Below are 24,428 nucleotides of genomic sequence, written 5' to 3'. Positions count from 1 at the left end.
ATGGAAAAGAGATTTTAGCTCTCCCTCCAGAAAGAAAGATCAACTACCCAGGGGTGTTTAAAACACAGATGTATGAATACTAACATTGAAATATTGAGTTCCTTAAATGTTATGGACCTTCACTCCTTCCGACGTGATCTGAAGACTCACTTATTCGAACAAGCCGGCCTGGCCTGATGGGGGATGGGTTGGGATTTTACTGCTGTTTTTAATATATGTATTTATTGTTTTAGCTTGGGCATTGTGTTTAATTCTTTTTTAACTTTTGTATTTTTGTATTTTTATATGTTTGCCCAGTTCACCGCCCTGAGTCCTTCGGGAAAAGGGTGGTATATAAATAACATTATTATTATTATTATTATTATTATTATTATTATTATTATTATTATTAAGATGTATATATGTTAAAAATGATAGAATGTAACTAATATACTTGGATGTAGTGACATGAGAGGATGTATTCAATGTTGAAATGGAAGAAATTTTGGTTTTTAATATGTGGAAACTATAAATGAGAAACAAGATTACATTGTCCTCCTCCTCCTTTCTCCTCCTTGCAATTGGTATTCTAATGACTACTATTCTAATATTGTACTACTAATATTGATATGGAAATAAGATAAATAAGAAGTGTATTACATTACTAGGTATTGGAGAAAATTGTGTAAAGGGAAAGGAGGTTATTTAGCAATATGAAAATGAGAAATTCTAAACGTTTAATTTTAATATCAATGTAAAATTAAAGTTAGAAAAATATATAAGGTGTTTGATGTTTTAAAGATGGAATGTTAAAATATAAAATATACTAAAGTATTGATAAATATAAGAAAAGTATTAAATAACTGATGGATAGCAATGAGAAGTATTTTAATTTAGATAAGAGATAGTATGTATTAAAGGAAAAAAGAGAGAGGAAATATTGGTTACAACAATTTGGAGATTTGTAATAATATGTATTTGTCTGAAATGGAACTATTGTAACCCAGACACCACGTTGCTTTTTAAAGATACTATTGTAATATTGGAAAACTAATTAAAAAAAATAAAAAATAAAAATAAAATAACTTTGGAACTCAAAGGGAAATTTTAAAAGGTAAGAGGCAACACCGTGTGGTGAAATTTGGTATTTTAATCTGTTATTCTTTAGGGGCCTGGTTGACAGCCCAGGGAAATAGATAAGACACATAACCTTGAAAATTTTGAAACAACTGTGAAAGATTCTGTGTTCCTTACCCAGAAAAAAAAACTTTTTCTTTCTTTTGGATTACCTAAGTGTAAAGCCTTTAGCTTAAAACACCAATATGGAAGAAGACCAGGAATAAAATTTCCTTATGGATAAAAATCAACAAATTCTCTCTATGTTGAAAACAATTCAAACTCTTATCACAGCCAACAAAAAACTAAGAGGCTATGGGAAGGAACAAGAAGGCAGCTCAGATATGAAAGCCCAAACTTTGACCATAAATAAAGAATCATCTATACAAAATACAATAGAAAAAATGAAATATTTAAATACCACAACAGAAGAATCAACTATTCAACAAATATTGACATTTGAAAATTCAGAAAAGACACTGAAAACTTGGAAAAAGGAAAAGGTTTCCTATACAAATCAGAAGGAATTAGAGGATCTAGAACAATTCAGAACCCGACATCAATATGGAAGAATAAAGAGACGACCTACCAGATCTACAAGTCCTCTCAAAAAATTGGTGACCGGATGGTTTCGCCAACATCAATTAATATATATGGCATTACAAGGAGATTGGTTTGATGACCCAAAAACAAGGACATGGAAGACGATTTGGCAAAGCAAAAAAGCTAGAATAAGACTGAAGAAGAATGGAGTTTCGACCATCTTACTGAAATCTAAAACAGAATATATTTAAATAGATAAGATGTGCATGTTGAACACAAGACTTTGTTATGAACTGAGATTAAGAAAAGTTTTTGGTCATTCATTAAAACTTAGCAGTATAAATACTAATAGCTAAATTTTAATATTCATTTGTGCATAAAGGTCATGTAAAGGTGAACAGGATGTACATAAGCTAAAAACCTATTGATGAAAGTAATAAACAGGTCTATATGGAACGTCAAAAACAAAAATTATTAGTTTAAGCAAGAGATAGCAGATACAAAGAGGAAGAGAGGGGAAGCATTAAATACTGGAATAAAAAGAAATTTTTATTACTACTTAAAAAAATTGAAAACTAGCAAAAAGGAAGGATATCATATTGTATTCTTAATTTGTTGACATACAGGGTGAGAAGTTAAATAGACAGGATGTATATTTTGAATATTAGATTTTGTGAGGAATGGTGATAGATGAATTGTGAGTATATTAAAAATCTTGGTAATGATAAATATCAAACGTTAAATCTAAATGTTAGTGGAAATTAAAACTGGAAAAATCTATTAGGTCATTGATTGTCTAAAAGATTGTATGCTAAAACAACTAGAATATATATAAACTAAAAACTATTGATATATATATAAGAAAATTATTTTCCATGTGATTGATAGGATAAAACTTGTTTTTAAATTTACAAACAGACAGTATATATGAAGGGAAAAAGAGAGGAAATGTTTATGGTAGCAATTTGAAATCTGTACTAATGATATCTGTATGTAATTGAATTACTACTACCCAGCTACCACATTGCTTTCCAAATTGTGAATGTAATATTAGAAAATCAATAAAATTTGTAAAAAACAAAACAAAACCAATGTCAGTACAGGTAGTCTTTGACTTACGATCTCAACTGAGCCCAAAATTTCTGTTGTTAAGTGAAACATTTCTTAAGTGAGTTTTGCTCCATCTGATGACCTTTCTTGCCTCAGTTGTTAAGTGAATCACTGCAGTTGTTAAGTCAGTAATACACTTGTTAAGTGAATCTGGTTTTCCCGTTGACTTGGCTCATCAGAAAGTCACAAAAGGGGATCACGTGTCCCTGGGACACTGCAAGACTCATAGATACGAGTCAGCTGCCAAGCATGTGAATTCTGATCATGTGACCATGGGGAATGCTGCAACGATCGTGTGAAAAATGGTCATAAGTCACTTTTTTCAGTGCCATTGTAACTTCAAATGGACACTAAATGAACTGCTGCTAAGTTGAGGACTGCCTACATTGCTAGTCCAATGCAGTCCAAGAAGGCATACCAAGCATAAATACTGTAGTAAGGCAAAATGGATCCAATGCAGAGTGTCAGACTCTCAGAAGTGAGAAAGGGGGAGGTTTCTGATCCCTTTAATCAACGTTGTTGTCATGGTTCCAACAGATGAAACTCTTCAAAGAACTTTGAGGCATTGTTTACCTTAAAGAATCTTTATTCGAGCAGCATAGCATCGGCACGTACATAAGTGAAACCAAAATCTGAATTCCCCTCCCCTTAGCATATAGTATCAAACACAATTCCCTCCTCTAATTAACAGTCATAAATCACAATTCTCCAATTAGTTTGAAATGCAGGCTTTCCCTCCAGGTCTCCAACCCGCCATTTCTTCTCATCTCTTATTTCAAAAACCCTGAGTTCACACACTATTACAATATTGTTGTGTCTAACCAACTCCCAACACATTCCTCACCCACCCACCCCCAGTATCATCTAATACTACCTGTAATTCTAAGAGTAAAGATATAAGGAAGAAAAAGGCTGCATCTCCATATATGTTGTCAAAGCAAGAACATCTGATGTTAGCAGCGTTGACAGCTGTGTTTTGGCGGGTACCCACTGAGCACGGGGAGGAGGTTGCCCTTCTCTAAGTGTAGTTGATTTCCACTGTCATCAGCCAAAGCCAACACAGCCAATAGAGCAGAATGCAAGAAGTGAAGCTGAGTATATGGAGGGCTTCAGGTCATTCATCAGTGTTAAGAGGCAGCTGGAGCAGGGATTCTTACCATTCCTTTTGTTACGGAACAAATCAAATTAGGGGAAAAAAGAGCAAAAGATTGAACAATCATGAAATATCGTATCAGAATTGTTTGCCTCCGGCAGCAATTGTTCTTTTTCAACACTAACTGCTAGAAAAAGATTTTTTTTCTAGAGTTACAGGAAAGGGGAGCAACAGTTATCAATCGTAAATTATTCAAAGCACAGACACTGACTTTCTCAACATCTTCAGTATCCTTAATTTTTCTGAAAGACCAATTAAACAGAATATTAATATACAAGAGTCATTTTATTTTGGTTTCCCTGTTATTTTTCTTATTATAAGCAATTTGTCATGTGATTCTGCTTTCATATCTCATACAAGGGTGACATTACCAACAGTTAAGAGTTATAACCAAATAATAGAAAGAGGACTCTATTTTGGTAAATTTTAATTAAGCATACTTTCTTTTAGATTGCTGCTACCTTTTATATTGTTAAGGTTTTAAAATTAATTTCTGCAATGCATTTTTAAAAAAGAAATAGATGCTAAAATGTTACATATAAGTTTGGAGCATTTTTGCAGTAGCAATAATGGACAATATGGTAGTTCCTGTACAGAGCCATGATGGCGCAGTGGTTATAATGCAGTATTGCAGGCTAATCCTGCCGACTGCCAGCAGTTCAATTCTCACCAGCTTATGGTTGACTCAGCCTTCCATCCTTCCGAGGTTGGTAAAACAAGGACCCAAATTGTTGGGGAAAATAAGCTGACTCTGTAAACCACTTAGAGAGGGCTGTAAATCACTTTGAAATGGTATAAAAGTCTAAGTGCTATTGCTATTCGCCATTATATTCAAAGCTCTCAGATTCAACCCTTGGCATCTTCAAGCAAGGTAAAAAGACACTAATGTGGGGCCCTAGAGAGCTGCTGTCTCCACTATTTAAATTAATTTTTTATACAGTTTTAACATACTATGATAGGCATTTCCATAGGGAATCATTTCAAAAACACATTAAATGATATTGCTTATTTTTCTGGTAAGCAGAACTTCCCAGGAATTAAGATAAAGAAAAAGGAAGGAACAACTCAACAGGCACTACCGTTATCCTAAGATTTTATTTATTTATTTATTTATTTATTTATTTATTTATATTCCATTTATATCCCGCCCTTCTCCGAAGACTCAGGGCGGCTTACAAGCTTAGCAGTAGCCTTCATTCTATGTATATGCCTGCTTATTAGGGCTTTCACCCCCCCCAGCGGCATTATTACAAAGTCAGCTTAATTGCCCCCAACAATCTGGGTCCTCATTTTACCTACCTCGGAAGGATGGAAGGCTGAGTCAACCTTGAGCCTGGTGGGACTCGAACCTGCACTAATTGCAGGCAGCTGGTGTTACTTAAGGAGGCATTATCCCACTGCTCCACCAAGGCTCTACCAAGCCTTGGCTCCACCAAGATATCTATTTGATGGTGTTGAACTATTAGGGATGGAGTCTGTCCTGTCCTGCTACTCATTGTTAATTGGTTCCAGGACACGCAATGAACACCAAAAACGATGAGTATCAAACAAATTTTCCCCATAAGGAATAAGGTAGTGAATTACAAGGCAACCAACACTGACAAGTTCTAACTGGTGCATTGAATACCAGCACGAGTACCAGCACAAAATGTTCACATCAAAATACGTTTTGATGAGTACCAAATTCAAAGCAGTTCAGAACCATGGTACGCTGTATGCAAGTATAGCTAGCTTTTTTACTGATGTGATTAATATTTCAAATAGCTTCATTAAAACACATAACATCTGAGAACAGAATTTCAATAGAAAAAAAATAATACCAAGCAGCAAGCTGAACCAAAACCTAATACTGTATTTGGCCGTTTAAACTACATACCTCCGGCAAATAGTTTGCAAGAAATAAAAATAATGGCTAAGAGATGGTAAATTTTGAGTTTGACCTTTGCTTGCAAAAATAAGCAGAGGAGACTGTTTGCTTAGAATGATAACCAACAGAACTTTTGCAATCATTAACATTTTTGACAATATTTTATTTCATGTCTGTCCGCAAAATTGGCATATGACAAAATAAAACTTCCGATTATGAGATTTAGTTTGTAATTAGTTGCTAAGTAGAAATTTGAACTAGACAATGAGCTGAGGCAGACAGGTATATATAAAAGAAATATGGAACTGAGAATCGAAGAGAATATTTTTAGACTCAGAATTCTGATCAGTGCAAAAACATTACAAGTTTCTTCATGTAAAAGGCCATTCCCAAAATTCTCCCGGTGTTGAGAGCAGGGTGTTGGGTTTGTTTATATTACTAGATAAGTCAGAAACCATTGTCAATTGCTTTAAGATTGATCAACAGGTTACCAACTATTTTCTGCCTATCCCTAAAACGAATCACTGCTGCATCGTGCAAATGTATGTATCCCACCAACTGGCATTATGTATTTAATATGTTCATCCCACCAATTCTCTACAGAATTCTAAAAGGTTTGCAATAAACAGCAATTTAAAAGATTGCTGTGCAAATATGATGCAGAATGTGCATGTGTGATGGTAAGAGAAAAAAATAGATATAAAAGTCTCTATGGAGAGCACATTTGGAAGCTATTAATCAGTTAGAAACAAGTAGGTTAGTGTTCAATTAGAAATGAAGAGAAAGAAAAACAGGCCAGTTAAATAAATATGAGTATCACAGCTTTAATCGGTACATTCATTTATTTTCAGTTCTTTGTGGCCTATTTTCTGCTTGCCATAAAAAGATGAAGTCACAGACAATTAAGGAACACTCCCCACCCCCCACTTGGATGCTTCTAACTACATTTTAAGGAAGCAGAACTAAACATGAAGCTTATGCACACATTTCAGACATTTTTGGGGGTAACAACTCCTTTAAATATAAGATTGAAGCCAGTAAACTATACTTCCTGAAGCTGACTGCACGTAAATCTCAGCTCACACAAGTAAGAAAGAGAAAGTGTCATCGGAAAGATCTCTGTTCTAAAATCCACGGCTGGGGACTTTCCAGACTTGCATCATCAGTATTTCTTGGCAATTATAAGAGTGTGCAACATCTATTTCTACTGCTGTCAATTTCCAAACCATTCACACATAGCCCCAAGTCTCCCTCCCCCAAGCAGAAACCAACTCTATAGAAATGCAGATGTAAACCATTCAGGAAGGTTGAAGCTAAGAGACTTCAGACTTGTAAAATCTACATACCCCTGCCCCAGGGAGGTGGACTGGGACAGACAACCAGCAAGAATCCTAGAGTGGCACACCTAGGCTCAGGACAGAATACGTGACAAAAGGAAATACAAAGCTTGAAACAGGAAATAACTCCAGACAATAGAGTCCAGGGGGTATAAAAACCCACTACCCACATGTGCTCAGCCCTTCTTTTCCTGTTGGATCCATCTTTCTGTCTGCCTTTCCTCTGCAATAAACTACAACCTTCTTCCCAAAGCAGTTGCCACGTTTATTCCCCGCTTGGAGGAACCATGATGGGAGACTTTTCTTCCTACAATATATTCATTTTTATCTATTAATCAGTGGAAGAACTTTTCCCCAGAAGTTGCAGATGTTCCAATACTGTAGGTTTTAAGAAGAGATTGGACAACGATTTGTCTGAAATGTTGTAGGGTTTCCTGCTTGAGTAGAGGGTTGGTCTAGGTCCCTTCCAACTTCATTATCCTGTTATACTTTCTAAAAACATCTAGAAATCCAGAATAAAATTACTGTAATGTATGAAAAACTTCTGTCTGGAAAAAAGAAACTATACTGTATTGCTTACATCAAATGAACCAATGTTGCATTTTAAGCTTCAGATCTCTAATAAAAATATATAGGTATATAACAAAAGTCAGATTCACTAAGGAAACAGGCCTATCACCTGTATAATTCATATTTATCTGGGGTAAAGATTATAAACTTCATTAAAAGAAGCTATCAAAGTATCAGTTTCAAACATCTTCTGATAAAACATTTCAAAGTTAGGGTCTAAAATCCGTTGGCACTTTATAATCTTCTACAGAGAACCATCTATGTAGCCTCTGGGTTCTACCCTTCCTTGTGTTGTTGAGAGGGGATTCAACGACTTTGTGTTTCTTTATCCCAGCAGTCCCTGAGCCAATTTAATGCAAGTCTAACAAGACTAAGACTGACCTAATTATTATTATTATTATTTTGCTACTTCAGCACATCTAGCTCTGATAACCAGTGGTTAACCTGAAATTTTACCATACTGTCCCTCCAGTTGGTTCTCTTTCCTTTCTTCCCTCACTCTCTTTCTTAGCCCCTCCCTTTCTTTGCCCAAATCCAACATCTGTTACAGAGGGAAAGACGGGATGCCTTTTGAGTGAAAGCCTCTCCATCACTGTTTAAAGTCGTAGTTGTGTTTTTTTTTAAAAAAAAAAACATCGGTCTGGTCCTTCCTTCCTGCTTTATTCAACATCTTGCCAGCCAGGTCAAAAGAACCAGACTGCACCGCGAGAAAAAGCGACGGAGCCCAATACTGAGCCCACCTAGGCCCCCAATTCAAGTTGCATCCGTTACACGGGGCCACCTTCTACCCCGCTCCGCAGGATAAGTTATGTACCGGCGGAGTTTCTCCCCCACCACCCCACCACCCCCAGTCTAATTAGGAGAATCGCGCACGAGCACCGAGTACGGTCTGTTTACCTGGGAAGCTGGAGTAACGAAGCCTAGTTGCTACTCCCGTGAAATCGAAACTGATCTAACCCCTCGGGCCGTTCTCGAATCCCAGATAAGTTCCCAGTACAGAGTCAGCCCTCCCCGCCTAGCGAAGCCCTACATTGCGGAAAGGTTCCCATCTTTCTCCTCCATCTCCTCCTAGGCAGAGCCTTTGTTCGGACGATTACGGCAAGCCTACAGACGCTTGTGCTCCAGAATCCTTACCCTTCCTCCAGGCCTCCTCGGGAGCTCTTTCCAAACTCCCGTTTCTAAGAAATTGCCGCCGATCGTAGATTGGTGGGATTCAGACAACCAGGGAGGGGAAGGGGAAAAAAAACCCGCCCGTGTGGGGAACCCCCGTTCAAGTGACTTTTTCATCAACTTCCTATTGTTTTTGAGGACAGAAAAAAAAAGAGAGAAACCCCGAGATGCAACTCCAGTGCCTCTAAGAGGCGAACGTAATGATTGCAAGCTCCGGTTCAATACGGTTCCGGAACGTGAACTGTGTAGTACCTAGTTTTTAGGCCTGGCCCCCAGATTCTGTGCAGTCTTGAGCACAAGAGATTTTTAGGACTCTTGAGATATTTTGGCTTAAGCTTCCAAATGGCTCAAATCCAAAGACTGTGTAAGTAAAGCAGAACTATTGCAACAACTGTTAAACCTGGTTGTTTGCTCAGTTTCTTCCTTCAAATCATTCATTGCCAATCTAGGTCTATTTTAGTATCTTAAATCAGAATTGTTATATGTGTTTCTGATAGGCTTATCTGTATGTGTGGTGGGTCGTTCCTGCAAAGCACTTATGATATTCCCTAGTTTGGTCATTAAATGTTTGCAAGGAGAAAAGCAAGGTCATTGAATACCAAAATCTCAATGAACTACATATATGCTTACACCATCTTTTGATATCATAAGCCTAAGTGATGAAGTACTTCAAGTATCCATATCTCTTAGTATTTACATTCTATTACAAGGAAGTGTAGATGGGGTTTTCTCTTAGTCTATCCCCAGAAACAACTACAGTATACATCTATACTGTATAGGAAGGAGTTAGCTAGGCACCAGTGCCTTCCTGATGTATTGACAGGGTTTGTCCAGTCTGAAGCCTTTTGATCAAGACAGAATGATTGGACCAAGTGGTGGTGATGAAGTTATATAAATCTCAATCTTCCAAATTCTAGTTTAAACATCTTAAAAGCCAGGTTACGAATCAAGTGGAAAGGGTAAAAAGTTAATATGTTGCTTTGTAAAATGGTTTAATATAAACTTAACATACTTAAGGAAGGAAGGAGAGAGGGAGGGAATCTGGCCAAAACAGCATTTTCCAGTAAAAAAAGGAGCTAACCATTTTCACCACCTAAACAATGCTAGAATCATAGGTGAAGGGGGTTGGACTAGATGACCTCCAAGGTCCCTTCTGTGGAAAATAATGAAGTAGTGAGGAAATTTAAAAATAAAAATATATATGCTTTTAGTATTATCATGTAATCATATTTTATATTTTATAATAATCATTTTATAATCAATTGCCTGAGTAGATGCTTTGAGTATATGGGGAAAAATACAAGCCTCAAGTGGAGGAGGGGGAGAACAGGAGTTAACATGGGGCCCAATGTGAGTCACCATCTAGGAATTGTTTTTAAGTACCTTCTGGTGCCTGGTACCCCTGGCAGGTGTAGAAGATGGGAGACATCTCTCCTATAGAAACAGGATGGTAGGGGAGGGATCTTATTAGTATAATGTAAGCAAACAGGGGCAGAGATAATATATTCTGTTTAGGCGCTTCTGATAGATTGTAACCTCCAAAGCCTAAGCCAATGGGGCCATGGGGGAGGGAATGGGGCGTCGTGATAGGATGTATAATAATATGTGATTTTGGAATTTGGGGTGTGGTTCAGTGCTTGGCTGCATTGTTTGCCTTCCTGAATCCACCATGCTTTGCAAACTGTTATTTTTTTAGACTTTGTTGTGAAGTCTAATAAACTTCTTTTCTATTTGTAACTCAAACAGAGTGGATTTCAATTTGTGACTATTTTTGTGTCTAACACTTCCAACAACATCATCATCATTATTAAATATGCCTGAGCAAATATTTAAATCTGCCTAAGAGACATTGGGCTAGGTCTGCTGGTTCCAATTCCCTCAGTTCTTAATGTTGCCATACAAACTGAAAAGGGTGGCTATATTCCTTTTGTCTTGAATGCAAACAAAACAGCAAATTCCCCCTTCAAGGCCAATTAAATAAACCCCTCCTTCAGATAATTCAGATGATTGCTAGAGGGCCACATTCCTAGTTAAGCAGGTAAGCAACATAGCCTCCCGTTACGTAAATATATGAAAGCTTAATTCAAAAATATATATTTTTATTTGCACTTAAGTAATAGAGCCTTGAAATGGTACATTTTTAATTAGAAGAGTCATCTGCATCTTGGAGGATGACAAAAATACAAATAAAAGGGTAAGTTGAAAAGACTACAATACATCATATCAGAGGGGTAATATATCCTACAGTCACTATTCCTGGGCACAAGTTAGATATGCCACATGTGGAAATACAGAAGCAAAACAAAAAGATTAAGATCCATATCTCACTGAATACAATATATGGTTCCTCATTATGTTTCCTGGTCCATTCTGTGAATCCTTTCTTGGCATTTATACATGGACTGGAGACAAGCAGGTAACAACAGTACATCAGAGCCAGAAAAGTGTACTTCCTGATCTCTGGGGAAGATTGTCAAAGTCTTAAATAGTTTCATCCATCTAATCTCTGCTGCCCACAATCTGCAAGAGGAAGGTGAAGATATAAACGATGTCTGTGTAGATCTTGAGGGCTCCATAGACGTATTCCTCCGGGCTGATGGTATGCTTCCGGTTGCCCAAGACCAGTTGGGTATCATAGGCAAGAAACTGTAAAAAGCCACAAGGTAGCAGTTAGTTATAAGTGGCAAGAAATTATTCAACAATAAAAAAACATTCTTCTTGCCAAGAACTGTGTTACGATAGAAGGAAACACATCCCAATATCTGTAGGTCACAAAAGAGAAAGGATGCAAGATGGCATGAACAGATTCCTAAATCTACCCAAGAGTTTTCAAAAGTTCTTCTGTCTCTCCATATTTACTTCCACTCGATTTTTCTGCTCCTCCCACCCCTCCAATTTTCAAATGCATTTTACAAAATGCTCAGAAACATTTAAATTTTTTCCCCAGTTGATCAAAGAATGAAATTAATTGAAACAGAACAAGTATGAATCCCTTTAAAAGCAACAGGAAAGTTATAACTGGGTAAAAATTATTTTCAAAAGAACTTGGGACCAGTATAATTCTGAAGCCAAAAATAGAATCATGTAAAAATAAACCCAGAATTTACTATTTCGGCACTCTGGAATACTGGACTTCCTTGGAATTAATCTATACAGCAAAGAGTAGATGTGGCAAAGAGTAATAAAGGGAAAATTATTCCAGTTCCATTTGTAATCACGACATATTAATTCATTCCATAGTTCAAGTCCCTGACTCCTTTTCTAGATATTATTTAGCACCCCTCTAAATATACGTAAGCACACAGTCTTTATAGATGATCTATAAACTTTATAAAAGCAATCTAGTTTATCTACTGCACCCATGGACCCAAGTGAAAATATACCTTCAAGAGAGGATAGCTTTATGGTTTTAATTATAATTCTAGTTTTGTACATATTTTTCTTAATTTAGACTTGTGTGACAGAGGATGGGTAACTAAGTCTACAGAAGCTAACTTCCTACTAACCAGGGTGAAGGCGATTGCACCAATAGATGCATACAGCATATGGAGCCAAGGAACCTGCAAGAAGAAGCAAAAAATGAATGTGGTCTACATGTATTTAGTGGTTTGGATTTAATTAACTCTAATAACAGATTTTCCAGACTACAGCACAAATAATAGAAGGAAACCATTATCAACTCATCATTCATTTTAAGAGACAAAGGTTTAAGGCTATTAATTACTCAATAATAGATCCCGTCTACACATTCTCTCTCAAGAATGCTCTCTAAGAGCAGTAGAGATGAAGACTGCTGTTTTGATCTCCATACTGTGGGGGATCATAGGGGTTAGATTGGGCTGTTGAAAATGGGAGGAGATGAACCTGGAAACTGAACCCCAGTTCAGAAACAACATGTTAACCACTATAGTATGTTGGTTCTATGGCAAGTTCTAGGCCAGGAATACCCTTCAAAATGCTGTAAAATTATTCAGAGTCATACATCTAAAAGGACCATTGACCCCAAGCCCACTAAATAATTTCCAATAATAATACCAATAATTTCTTACATATTTGAAGGACAAGACTATGGCTGTGATAATTCCAGTCACCATGACAACAATGCCCAGCACACAGAACAAACCAGTGCAGGATGTGAAATCCACCTGCCAATGAAAAGAAGACATAGTAGGAGAAGTTGACACATAGCGGGTCACCTTTTATTAGCATCCTTTGTAGGAAACTCCTTAGCTTCACCACCCTCGGCATATGCAGAGACACATTAACACCATACTGAAATGGTATACAAAATGCAAATTGTGTAGGAGGAAGATTTGTACATTTTTGTTCTCATAGGTATTATGCAACCAGTAATTTTCGAAGAAACATTGAAACTATCAAAGAAAGACACTTCTCACCTTTGTCTGGAAACAGAAGATGGTAACAATTATGGACACAATCGCTGTAATGAGCAGAGCAATTAGAACAGCCTTTGTAGAGTACATGCTGCAAAGAAAAAGTTAAACAAAATAATTTCATCACATAATTTCAGGAGTACTGTTTTCTTAGATATGGAAGGAACTATATAGTAACAAAATGGCACTTTGGACAAAGTGGTTTGTTCTAGTTCATATACAGTTTGGGGTACCTCAAATTCTTTCACTTATATCAGAATTCCTGATTAAATATGCATGGTGAAACGTGAAATATGCAATTCAATTTGTGAATAGAGCTTTCTTTGCTAGAAGTTCTTTAGTCATCTCTTGCTTGGATTACTGCAATACACTATGTGGGGCTGCCCTTGAAGACCACTTGAAAGCTACAGAAATCCAGAATGCAGCAGTACAGTAGGCTCACAAAATACCAATTCTCTGTGAGCTGCAATGATCATTGTTAGACTTTCAGTTGAAAATCAAGGTGCTGGTTGTAATCTACAAAATTTCACACAGAATCAAGATGTAAGGATAAGGATCTATTTCTGATTGCCTCCACCTAATAATATTAGAAGGGATTGTCATGCTCTAGGTCCATCTGATAGGACCTAGGAAGTATGCCTTCTCTGTCACAGTACCTGTCCTGCCTAATAGTATTCCCTCTGAGATCTGGATGGTCCAATCCTGCTGGTAATCAGCAAGCCCCTGAAGACCTGGCTCTTCCTTCACCCATTGGCCCAGAATGTTGCATAAATTGTGAAATGGATTTTGACCTCAACGCTACAGATGTACACATGGTTCCCCCCCCCATTTTCTTTTTCCTCTCTGGATTGTAATTATTTAGTCCTTTGTTAGTTTTAACATTTCTAGCCAGCTCTGAGTCATCAGGGAGTGGAAGGCTAAATATACAAATACATCCCTATTTTTGTGCCACAGAATCTGTACATAACTGTTTCTCTGAATCTGCCTTCAGTATGACACCCTGAGCTTCAACCATGATCAAGGCACTTCTCCAAGAAGTGTTTCCATCACTCCTGGATCAATTACACACTTCTGTGATCTTACACATTACCTCTTCAGCAGCCTGGCAGAATTTAGGTTTTGCTTCTGTGTAGCTGCTATGCAAGCAGAACAGCTCTGCAGGCAGTTTTCAGCTGAAAATGCTATAACTCTCTCGGATGGAGGGAGCTGTTGCCTCACTCCCTTCATCCCAGGCTCTCCTGCTTTAATCACCCTCATTAGTCCTTTAAAGGGGATGGGGCAAATCCCTTCAGCATTACCAGGAAAGAGAACAAGATGACATTACCAAGATTTAGTCAATTTCAGTGGAAGACTTGAACCTGCAAACACCAGGCTGGTCTCCTGCTTATTTCCTTTCTTCCCTAAAGAGAAGAAAGTAGCTCCCTTTGGAGCTTCAAGATTTGCAGCATCTCAGATCAGGAGAGTGATTTTTCTCCACTTGTTTTCAAGGCTGGCAGATCTGAAGGCAGACCCGTATGATCTTCAAATGTTTTGGATAAACGTTAATGAAGTTATTTTCTAATAACCGAATTGCTAGGGAATAAAATTATAACAAATAAGTTGGTTACGTGGGGACCCCAGAAGTGAGGTTTGCTTTCTTCATAGAAGTATTGGATAGCCTCCCACAAAGTACACATTCAAAATATTTAGACAGAAATCAAGCTTAATTGAGTAGACAGAAGCAGAACAAACATAGATTGCTGTTGTACTTTACCTAGCAATAGTGCCTGTCATGAATCCCATCGCTAGTGTCTAAGGGAGAAGAAGAAGAAAAAGAAGATGACCAGCGTGCCCCATGGACATATACACAAACAATCTTGGCTTCCACTATCTAGTCTGTTTGATTTATAAACATCAGATTTCAAATGGCAGGCTCAACGTCTCCTTTTGTCTATGTGTGCCGGAAAACTTCTCTTTATCCAAGATGATACTGGATGCCTATGCCGACTACTATCCTGAAGCAACTCTTGATTGAGGGCTACTATTTTTTAGTGTGTACTTCAAATTATGGATTTTTGTTTGTTTCTACAGTAACTTTGTGCTATCCTTGAATTTTATTACATTAGCAATCTGTGATTCTCTTTTGCCTCAAAGCAGCATTTCTATGACCTTTTATTCCATAATGCTTAGTTTTACTGCTGCCCAGTATCAAAAGCACATCACCCCATACATCCATCTCATTCTACTTTCAAGCCATGACTAGATCTGTGCCCTAATACTGTATTCCTTGATTTTAACTTTGAATCTCCCAGTTTGGCCTTATTTGCATTTTTGAAAGGATACACGGGAAACAGAGAAGCACACTACAATATTTCAAAGAACAGCAAAACAATTACTTAGTAATGAAACATTTTAAAAATACAATCATCGTGTAATTGAGCAGTGGTGGCGCAGTGGTTAGAATGCAGTACTGCAGGTTAATTCTGCTGACTGCCAGATGCCAGCAGTCCTCACTGGCTCAAGGTTGACTCAGTCTTCCATCCTTCTGAGGTCAGTAAAATGAGGACCCTGATTGTTGGGGGCAATAAGCTGGCTCTGTAAACTGTTTAGAGAGGGCTGTAAAGCACTGTGAAGCGGTATATAAGTCTAAGTGCTATTACTATGGTTAATTCATGTAATTTCAGCCAAAATTCACAACAGAAGCATTCACTTACAAAGATAAAAAGAAGGATGAGGTTCCATGGAAAACGTCTCCTGCAAGAAATCAGCAAAAGTAGATCAGTTCAGTAATAGGATTATTTCAAGGAGACACAAGGTGTATGTTATGATTTCTGCTCTTAGATGTCCGTCTATATCAAAACGTATTGATCAATGAACATAAATCAACTGAAGTGAATTGACTCCCACTCAGATCAAAATGCCAATATATCTAGCATAAACTCACCGTGGGCCCTCACAACACACCAGCACCAGGTAAGTGACCAGGAATACAGCACTGGGAAAACAAAACAAGCATTATATTATTTTCAATACCTCCTTCTCAAGAGCTTGGCACTCTATTGCAAAAACACAAAAGCTATAATATGACAAAAGCCCAGACCAGGGATAATCATTCTGCAAGTCTTCTAAAGTGGTATTAACACTTTATCAGGGGACTCGAGACCACTATGCCTTGCATCTTCAACATCAAGAAGTGCTCTGTGCTTTTCTTTGCATCCTGTATGTCTCAGCAGAGTTAGGCCTCCCTGCAAATATGTTTTATGTTAGCTTTATCCTATCACTTGTGGGTGACTGGCTACATCACAGAGTCAAGTGAATGTCTGCAGGAACTGGGTATGTCTAGTCTAGTCTATCAAAGAGAAGGACTAGGGGGGTGGTGGTGACATGATAGCAGTCTTCCAATATTTAAGAAGACTACCTATTCTCCAAAGCACCTGAGGGCAGGACAGGAAGTAATGGATGGAAACTTATCAAAGAGAGATCCAACTTTGAACTAAGGAGAAATTTGACAGTGAGAATAATCAGTGGAACAGCTTGCCTCCAGAAATTGTGGGTTGGAGGTTCTTAAGAAGAGATAGCCATTTGTCAAGGTCTCCTGCATGGGCAGGGTGTTGGACTAGAAAAACCTCCAAAGTCCCTTCCAACTCTGTTATTTTGTTATTCTGTATCTTTATCCAGCCTGAGGATCACGACCAAGTCCCATATTTAGTTTCGTCCAATTTTCACCAGCTCTTCCCAGATATTAAGAAGGGTTTTTAAGGGGGGAAAAAGTGCTCTTACAATTACTGCTGAAAAGCTCAGAAACTCTTTCAGCAGCGTCAGCAGAAGCAGGAAACATTCTGCTTTGCCTCTGTCAAAGCAGCAGATGTTTCTTGGTTAGCCTCCATGATGATAGCTATTGCTGTAAGTTAGTCAATAGGTCCTAACCTAAACAGCCAAAGCTTCAGAAGTTACTAATACTAATACTTCTAGGCCAGGGGTGTCAAACTCAATTTCATTGAGGGCTGTATCAGCATTACGGTTGCCCTCAGGGGGCCGGGTGGGTGTGGCCTACTGGGTCGGCGTGGCTAAAGTGTGTATGGCCTACTGGGTGGGCATGGCCAGCTCTACATCGTTCGCATCAAGGGTGCCTATGGGGGCCTGGGCAGGAGTGGGACAGATCTGAGGGTCTCTGGCAGAAGGAGGGTCTCTGGGCCAGGGCCAAGGCAGTGGGGGCCGTTCCCTCACTGTTTCCAGGATGGCTTCGCGGGCCACATGAAACCACTTCGCGGGCCGGATCTGGCCCCCAGGCCTTGTGTTTGACATGTCTGTTCTAGGCACTATACAAATTTAATTTTTTATAATATGTACAACACAATTTTAAATTTGCAACATAGTTTATGATTATATGAAGCTCCTGAAACTCTTTTTTGTGTGACTTATCAGTCTTTGATAGAAAAAGTCTCATACATCTGCATAAAGACTCATCTCTAACATAATGTCCTCTCATAGGAAAAAATTACTGTTAACTTCACTCTACCAAATCTCAGTACCTGAGTGTAGTGGTTAAAGACACTGAACTAGAAACTGGGACACTATCAGTTCTAGTCCTCTCTTAGAAAAAAGCCAGTGGGATGATTTTGGGCCATCACTCTCAGCCTGGGGAACAATGCAATAGCAAGTTACTTATGAAAAATGTTCCCAAGGCAATTTCATGGGCTTGTTCAGGTACCAGGAGTCACCAGGAGTCCAGATTGAAAGTACCGGTATTTATTTATTTTATTTATTTATTTTTTTACATTTATATACCGCCCTTTCCCGGAGGATTCAGGGCGGTTTACAGGGTAATTAAAAACCAAAATACAAAAGTTAAAAAACCAAGTTTAAAAAAAATTAAATTTATCCCTGTGTAAGTAAAACCCCAGTTAAAATAAAATTAATCCTCAGCCTGGGCCAGAGAGCTCGAAGAGCCAGGTCTTCAGGTCCTGGCGGAATGAACGGAGGTTGGGGGCAGTCCTCAGCTCCACTGGCAGCTGGTTCCAAAGGGCAGGCGCCCCCACTGAGAAGGCCCTATCCCTGGGTGTCGTCCGCCGGCAATCTCTTACCGGTGGCACCCTGAGAAGACCCTCCCTGTGGGAGCGCACTGGACGAAGGGAACTTGATGCCGGCAGCAGGTGTTCCCTCAGATATCCCGGACCCAAGCCATGTAGGGCTTGATAGGTCATCACCAGCACCTTGAATTTCACCCGGAGGGCAACCGGAAGCCAATGCAGCTTGCGGAGTAGAGGTGTTACATGGGAGTATCAGGAGACCCCCATCACAACTCGCGCGGCCGCATTCTGCACCAGCTGAAGCCTCCGAGTGGTCCTCAAGGGCAGCCCCATGTAGAGAGCGTTGCAGTAGTCTAAACGGGAGGTCACGAGTGCATGAGTGACTGTGCGTAGGGCATCTCGGTCCAGATAGGGTCGCAACTGGCGCACCAGGCGAACCTGGGCAAAAGCCCCCCTGGTCACGGCTCCTATATGGTCTTCAAAACTGAGTCGTGAATCCAGGAGGACGCCCAAGTTGCGAGCCCTATCAACGGGGGGTAACACCTCACCCCCCATCGTTAGAGGTGGAATAGTCTGGTTGACCCGAGATGCCGATATGCACAGCCACTCAGTCTTGGCGGGATTGTGACGAAGCCTGTTTTCTCCCCATCCAGACCTGGACCGCCTCCAGGCACCGGGACATCACGGCGAGGGCATCGCTGGGTTGGTTCGGGGTGGAAAGAAAATGTTGGGTATCATCAGCGTACTGATGATACCCCACCCCAAAACCACGAATGATCTCACCCAGCGGCTTCATATAGATGTTGAACAGGAGGGGCGAGAGAACTGACCCCTGAGGAACTCCACAAATGAGAGGCCTCGGGGCGGATCTCTGCCCTCCCGTCAACACCGACTGCGAGCGGCCCAGGAAATAGGAGAACCACCGTAAAACGGTGCCTCCCACTCCCAACCCCCTGAGATGCCGCAGTAGGATACCATGGTCGATGGTATCAAAAGCGCTGAGAGATCTAATAGGACCAGGACAGAGGAGCAACCCGTCCCTAGCCCTCCAGTGATCATTCACCAGTGCGACCAATGCCGTCTCCGTGCTGTATCCGGGCCTGAAACCCGATTGGTACGGGTCCAGATAATCAGTTAACAGATAACAACAAAATTATAGAGTATGGCAAAGATTTCCAGTATGAGGTAACCAGTTTCCCATGAGGTATACATGAAAAGGGACGTGGTGGCTTAGTGGGTTAGGATGCTGAGCTTGTCGATCAGAAGGTCGGCAGTTTGGCGGGTCAAATCCTGAGTGCCGCGTAACAGAGTGAGCACCTGTTACTTGTCCCAGCTTCTGCCAACCTAGCAGTTCGAAAGCACGTAAAAATGCAAGTAGAAAAATAGGGACCACTACGGTGGGAAGGTAACAGCGTTCCGTGCGCCTTTGGCATCTAGTCATGCCAGCCACATGACCACGGAGACGTCCTCGGACAAGCGCTGGCTCTTTGGCTTTGAAACGGAGATGAGCACCGGACCCTAGAGTCGGAAACGACTAGCACGCATGTGTGGGGGAATCTTTACCTTTACCTTATACATGGTAGAACACATCCATTCATACCTACCAATAATCTTGGCAGCTGGATGTACCACTGTAGTGATACTTTGTACAAAGGGAATGAACTCACATAATATAACTTAAGCCAATATTCAGGTAAATTGTATAAAGCTCTAGCCCAATGGCTCCCAAGCTTTTGGGCACCTGGGACCGGTTCTGTAGAGAGAGGTTGTTTTGTGGACCAGAGGGGGCATGGTTTCACATGCTGCCTGCATCCCACGGATGGGGCTTCACTTGTTTGCACGGCCTGGTTTCTGGCATGCCACGGCCCGGTGCCGATCCACGGACTGGGGATTCGGGACCCCTGCTCTAACCCACTAAATGTTGCTAAATTGCAAGTTTATCATCATTTTTCCCAGAATAGCCAATGGGCACAAAAACTGGGAATTTGAGATTACAAAACTTTTAGAGAGCCACGGGTTTCCCAATTCTGCTCTAAAGTTAAGAAGCATAAAATGAATCCTCTAAGCATATAGGAGGAAAAAAAGGGGTACTTACTAAGATGCATAATACACAGCAACATTACGCCTCACAAAAACTGACACAGGTTCACTGTGGAGATTGAAAAATCACATAGAAAATAAGTTACTTGTGGGCACATTAGATATGATTTTAACAAACAATATTTTGTTCCCCTCTCCATTTAGACACCAAGTTATTCTAAGAATATCTGGCTGTTACTTCATTTTCCAATCTCTTTCTCCCAGGTTAAAAAAACAACAACCAAAAGGCAAACATAATAGTTTCCTATGTATCATAAAAATTACAGAAACAAGCAACTTGTGGTTCATGTTGTAGCAATGTGGCTGAGGGATTGCGGGGCTCCGCGCCCCATGGCTGGTTTCATCCTGCCAGGGGACCCTCAATGGGTGTAAAGTCACCCTGGAGAGGCAATGAAGAAGGAGGGGACTATTTGATCTGGGGAAAGCCCTCCAAACAGGCAGGAGAAAGGCTAGTTGCACTTCCGTGACTAACCCAAGCTACCAACAAACAAAGCTAAAGAGTACCAACTAGAACAGATTCTGAACAACATGTTTGGAATTGGGTGAGAATATCGATCTTTTCTCTTCTTACAACTGGATTGCCTGGAAAAGACTGCCAAAAAGGAAAAATAAAAACCTCCAAAAGTGAGAAGGAAGGGGATTGCAGCCCCACCCTTCCATAGACGGAAGGAGTGTTTTAATTTTTATGGGGGACAAAAATACATTGAAATTGAACTAATATAAAGCTATAGCTTGGACAAACCTGAAAAGTGAGGAAATTGTTAAGATTTTCTCTTTGAAAGAGTATTGGGATGAAATTACAAAAAAATAATTTTCTTTTTTAAAAGTCGGAAAATGAATATTTAACAACATCTAATGGTGGATCAGAGTATAGTACTACAATTGCCTCGACTGAGAAACTGGCAAGACACCCAGAAACAGAAACCTGTTCCTTTGATGCCTAGTGATTCTTAGTTTAATAGAGAACACCTGGGAACAAAGGAAAATACATTGGGCTATCTACCACAGAGTGAGAACTACAATTGTTATAAAAACTGCTGATCTTCCTGGATTATAAACATTTACTGAACTTTGGTTTTTAAGCTTAAGAACTATTTGAGGAGAAAGAAAAATCTTGACTTTTGGCTACTTTTGTTGGGGGGAGGCTCTTGGACTATTCTTAAGTGGTTGAACGTTTTGGACTGCAAATTTTGGCTGATTGATAATTGTTGGACCCCTGAGCAGAAGAACCGTTATAAAACATTGCTTTTAGTGGTGGATCAATAACTGGGAACACATTGGATTATGAAGGCCATACATAAAAACCATAAGAACTATACAAGACTTTGCTGTATGGACCTTAAGACTGGTTGTATTAGATAAGGCTAATAGTTGGGGATTATGGTATTTTTTATAGAATATCTGGAGGAGGGAGATAACATGGATGCTTCATATCTAACCAAAAGTGGTAGGAAACCACACCTAATATTTTCATCTGAAGCCCCAGCCCGGTATATCAGGGATCTGAAGGAGTGACACCTCAAGACAAGGTATACACCTTCCAGGAAGAAATGCATGCTATGCTGCAATTAATTCAAAAGACAACTCTTTCACATAAAGAAGACACAAGAAGAAACCATGATGAGATTAAAAACAATTTAGACAACATAAATGAGCAAATTTTTAATTTAAGCTTACAACTAAAAAACTCTCAGAAAATGAGGACAAAGAATGAACAAACAAGTCAGAAAACAGAACATAAACCAGAGGAAAGTGAAAAATTATACAAACAAGCTGCCAATAGTCAAAATTCAGTCAAAAGCCACATTTAATCACAAGAATATATTTTAGTAAGTGCTGAAAGCAGACATAACTGAACAGATGTACCACAAGCAGGTATGTAAGTTATGCACTGCACAAAGATGCCATGACATGGGGAGAGGGGTGCCAAATGATGATAGTGGTAGCAGAAGAAACCCATCCAGTTACTATTCTGTGGTTCTGGATGTGTCCTATAGAATAAAAAGGAGGACAAAGCACTGGGAAGCCACAGCTGCCACCTGACGTGACTTGATCCTCTGGAGCTGAAAAACCTTTTGCACAAACATCCGTGGTGCTCCTGCAACTATCCAATTGTCTCCTCCATACACATGAATGCATGTATCCAGTGTTTCCCTAAATACCGTATGTCTCCATTCAATACTGGATTGTAGTAGGATGTGGAAGCATATAGGGCAGACTTTCACACCCAGAGAAAAGCAGAACTGGTCTCAAAATACTTACACAAAGGTGAAGATTGCAATGATGCCCACTGTCACAAGCAACTGCACTGAGATAATGCTATAAACCTGGGAATCAAAAGATAAGGTACATCTATGTAAGACTGGATTGCTTCAAATAGTCAAAGAACCCTTCAATTATACCACTATAATGGAAAGACCTCCTTAGAATTATGTGCAATATTATACTAACAGCATGGAAAAAGAGAATTTGGCTTGCTGCAACCTCTACTTTTTGTTATACTAACAGACATTATTGGATACAAATGTTCTGGCTGCAAATCATATCTTTGTCTTATCCTTCTCTCTTATCCTGGAAGATGACCTGGTGTCCTTTGGAATTCAGCTCCTATAATTCCTATAACAGCAACATGGGACATACAGTTGTGGGCTTGAACACACGGAGAACAGCAGATTGACTACGCTGTGTAAAAGGGATGCAAATCTAGATGGCTAACAACCAATCATTTAATTTAATTTAATTTAATTTAATTTAATTTAATTTAATTTAATTTAATTTAATTTATTAGATTTATATACCGCCCTTTCCCGAAGGACTCAGGGCGGTTTACAGGGCATGTAAAATCAAACCAATACAAAATACAAAAGTTAAAAACAATTTTAAAGATTAAATTATCCCTGAAAATAAAAACCCCAGTTAAAAATTCTCAGCCTGGGCCGGAGAGCTAAAAGAGCCAAGTCTTCAGGTCCCGGTGGAATGAACGAAGGTCAGGGGCAGCCCTGAGCTCCACGGTCAGCTGGTTCCAGAGGGCAGGCGTACCCACCGAGAAGGCCCTCCCCCTGGGTGTTATCCGCTGGCAATCTTTTACCAGCGGCACCCTGAGAAGACCCTCCCTGTGTGAGCGCACTGGACGAAGGGAACTTAATGCTGGCAGCAGGTGTTCCCTCAAATATCCCAGACCCAAGCTATTCAGGGCTTTATAGGTCATCACCAGCACCTTGAATCTCACCCGGAGGGCAACCGGAAGCCAATGCAGCTCACGGAGTAGAGGTGTTACATGGGAGTATCGGGAAACCCCCATCACAACTCGCGCGGCTGCATTCTGCACCAGTTGAAGCCTCCGAGTGGTCCTCAAGGGCAGCCCCATGTAGAGAGCGTTGCAGTAGTCTAAACGGGAGGTCACGAGCGCATGAGTGACTGTGCATAGGGCATCTCGGTCCAGGTAGGGTCACAACTGGCGCACCAGGCGAACCTGGGCAAAAGCCCCCCTGGTCACGGCTCCTATATGATCTTCAAAATTGAAAAATTCAAAATCATGCTCAACCAAATGAAAAGCTAGGGATTCAGTTTCAAATAGCTTTCTGTTTCCCATGATATTTTAGAGGGGATAGTTCAGCTGCTGTTTCTTGACATTCTGGGGTTTGGAACAAGCGTTTGGGAAATAGAGCTATTCAAAACCAAAAGAAAAAAAACACCCCAAATTTAAACTGGTACAATAGTATTTCTTATTAATAACCCTGTTTCACTTCCTAGTAGGAATTCCCAAACCTTTCAAGTACAGATTCCCTCCTGTTGATCAGGTTGTTGTTTTTTTTATCTTCCAGTGCAAGCAGAGATTTCTCAGTCTTGTATCTGTCTGAACGCTGACCTTCCCTGGACAGGTCTGTATAGTGAACCCAGAGTTTTTCAAAAGCAGCATTCAAGAAGTTAATTTTCAACAAGATCAGTTTATGACAGCTGTCTTCAGCTTACCTTGCGGATAAAAGTGTGCCTCACTTTCTTATCATCCCAATCAGCCACATGGAAATCACTGTCGCCTACTGAATCGGTGACATACAAAGACAAGATTTCATGACTTTG

At 39.7% G+C, this 24,428-nt stretch overlaps 2 protein-coding genes across 4 annotated transcripts in view; both read right to left on the bottom strand.

Annotated features, from left to right (window-relative positions):
- The window catches only part of LOC310632611 (protein lifeguard 3-like), a 30,936-nt gene extending 20,381 nt beyond the window's left edge, over window positions 1-10,555 (bottom strand). For 2 of the 3 annotated variants that reach the window (XR_014490881.1, XM_083349896.1), the window contains exon 1: window positions 8,810-9,010. The gene's annotated coding sequence lies outside the window, so the exon portion shown is untranslated. Of the gene's footprint in view, window positions 1-8,809; window positions 9,011-10,228 lie in introns of those variants that run through there. The other variant, XM_083349897.1, reaches the window with a different exon arrangement.
- A 372-nt stretch (window positions 10,556-10,927) lies between these two features.
- Window positions 10,928-24,428, bottom strand: part of LOC310631884 (protein lifeguard 3-like) — a 55,844-nt gene continuing 42,343 nt past the window's right edge. The window contains exons 3-12 of the mRNA XM_083348656.1: window positions 24,321-24,388; window positions 22,611-22,675; window positions 20,344-20,397; window positions 16,163-16,213; window positions 15,933-15,972; window positions 14,993-15,030; window positions 13,243-13,330; window positions 12,895-12,990; window positions 12,352-12,405; window positions 10,928-11,491 (exon numbers count right to left, since the gene is read on the bottom strand). Coding sequence (XP_083204782.1) covers window positions 11,345-11,491; window positions 12,352-12,405; window positions 12,895-12,990; window positions 13,243-13,330; window positions 14,993-15,030; window positions 15,933-15,972; window positions 16,163-16,213; window positions 20,344-20,397; window positions 22,611-22,675; window positions 24,321-24,388 — 701 coding nt within the window. The 3' untranslated portion in view covers window positions 10,928-11,344. The remainder of the gene's footprint in view (window positions 11,492-12,351; window positions 12,406-12,894; window positions 12,991-13,242; window positions 13,331-14,992; window positions 15,031-15,932; window positions 15,973-16,162; window positions 16,214-20,343; window positions 20,398-22,610; window positions 22,676-24,320; window positions 24,389-24,428) is intronic.

This window comes from Vipera ursinii, assembly GCF_947247035.1.
Source record: "Vipera ursinii genome assembly, chromosome: 1".
Lineage (NCBI taxonomy): Eukaryota > Metazoa > Chordata > Lepidosauria > Squamata > Viperidae > Vipera > Vipera ursinii.
This window is presented reverse-complemented; position numbering and strand designations above follow the sequence as displayed.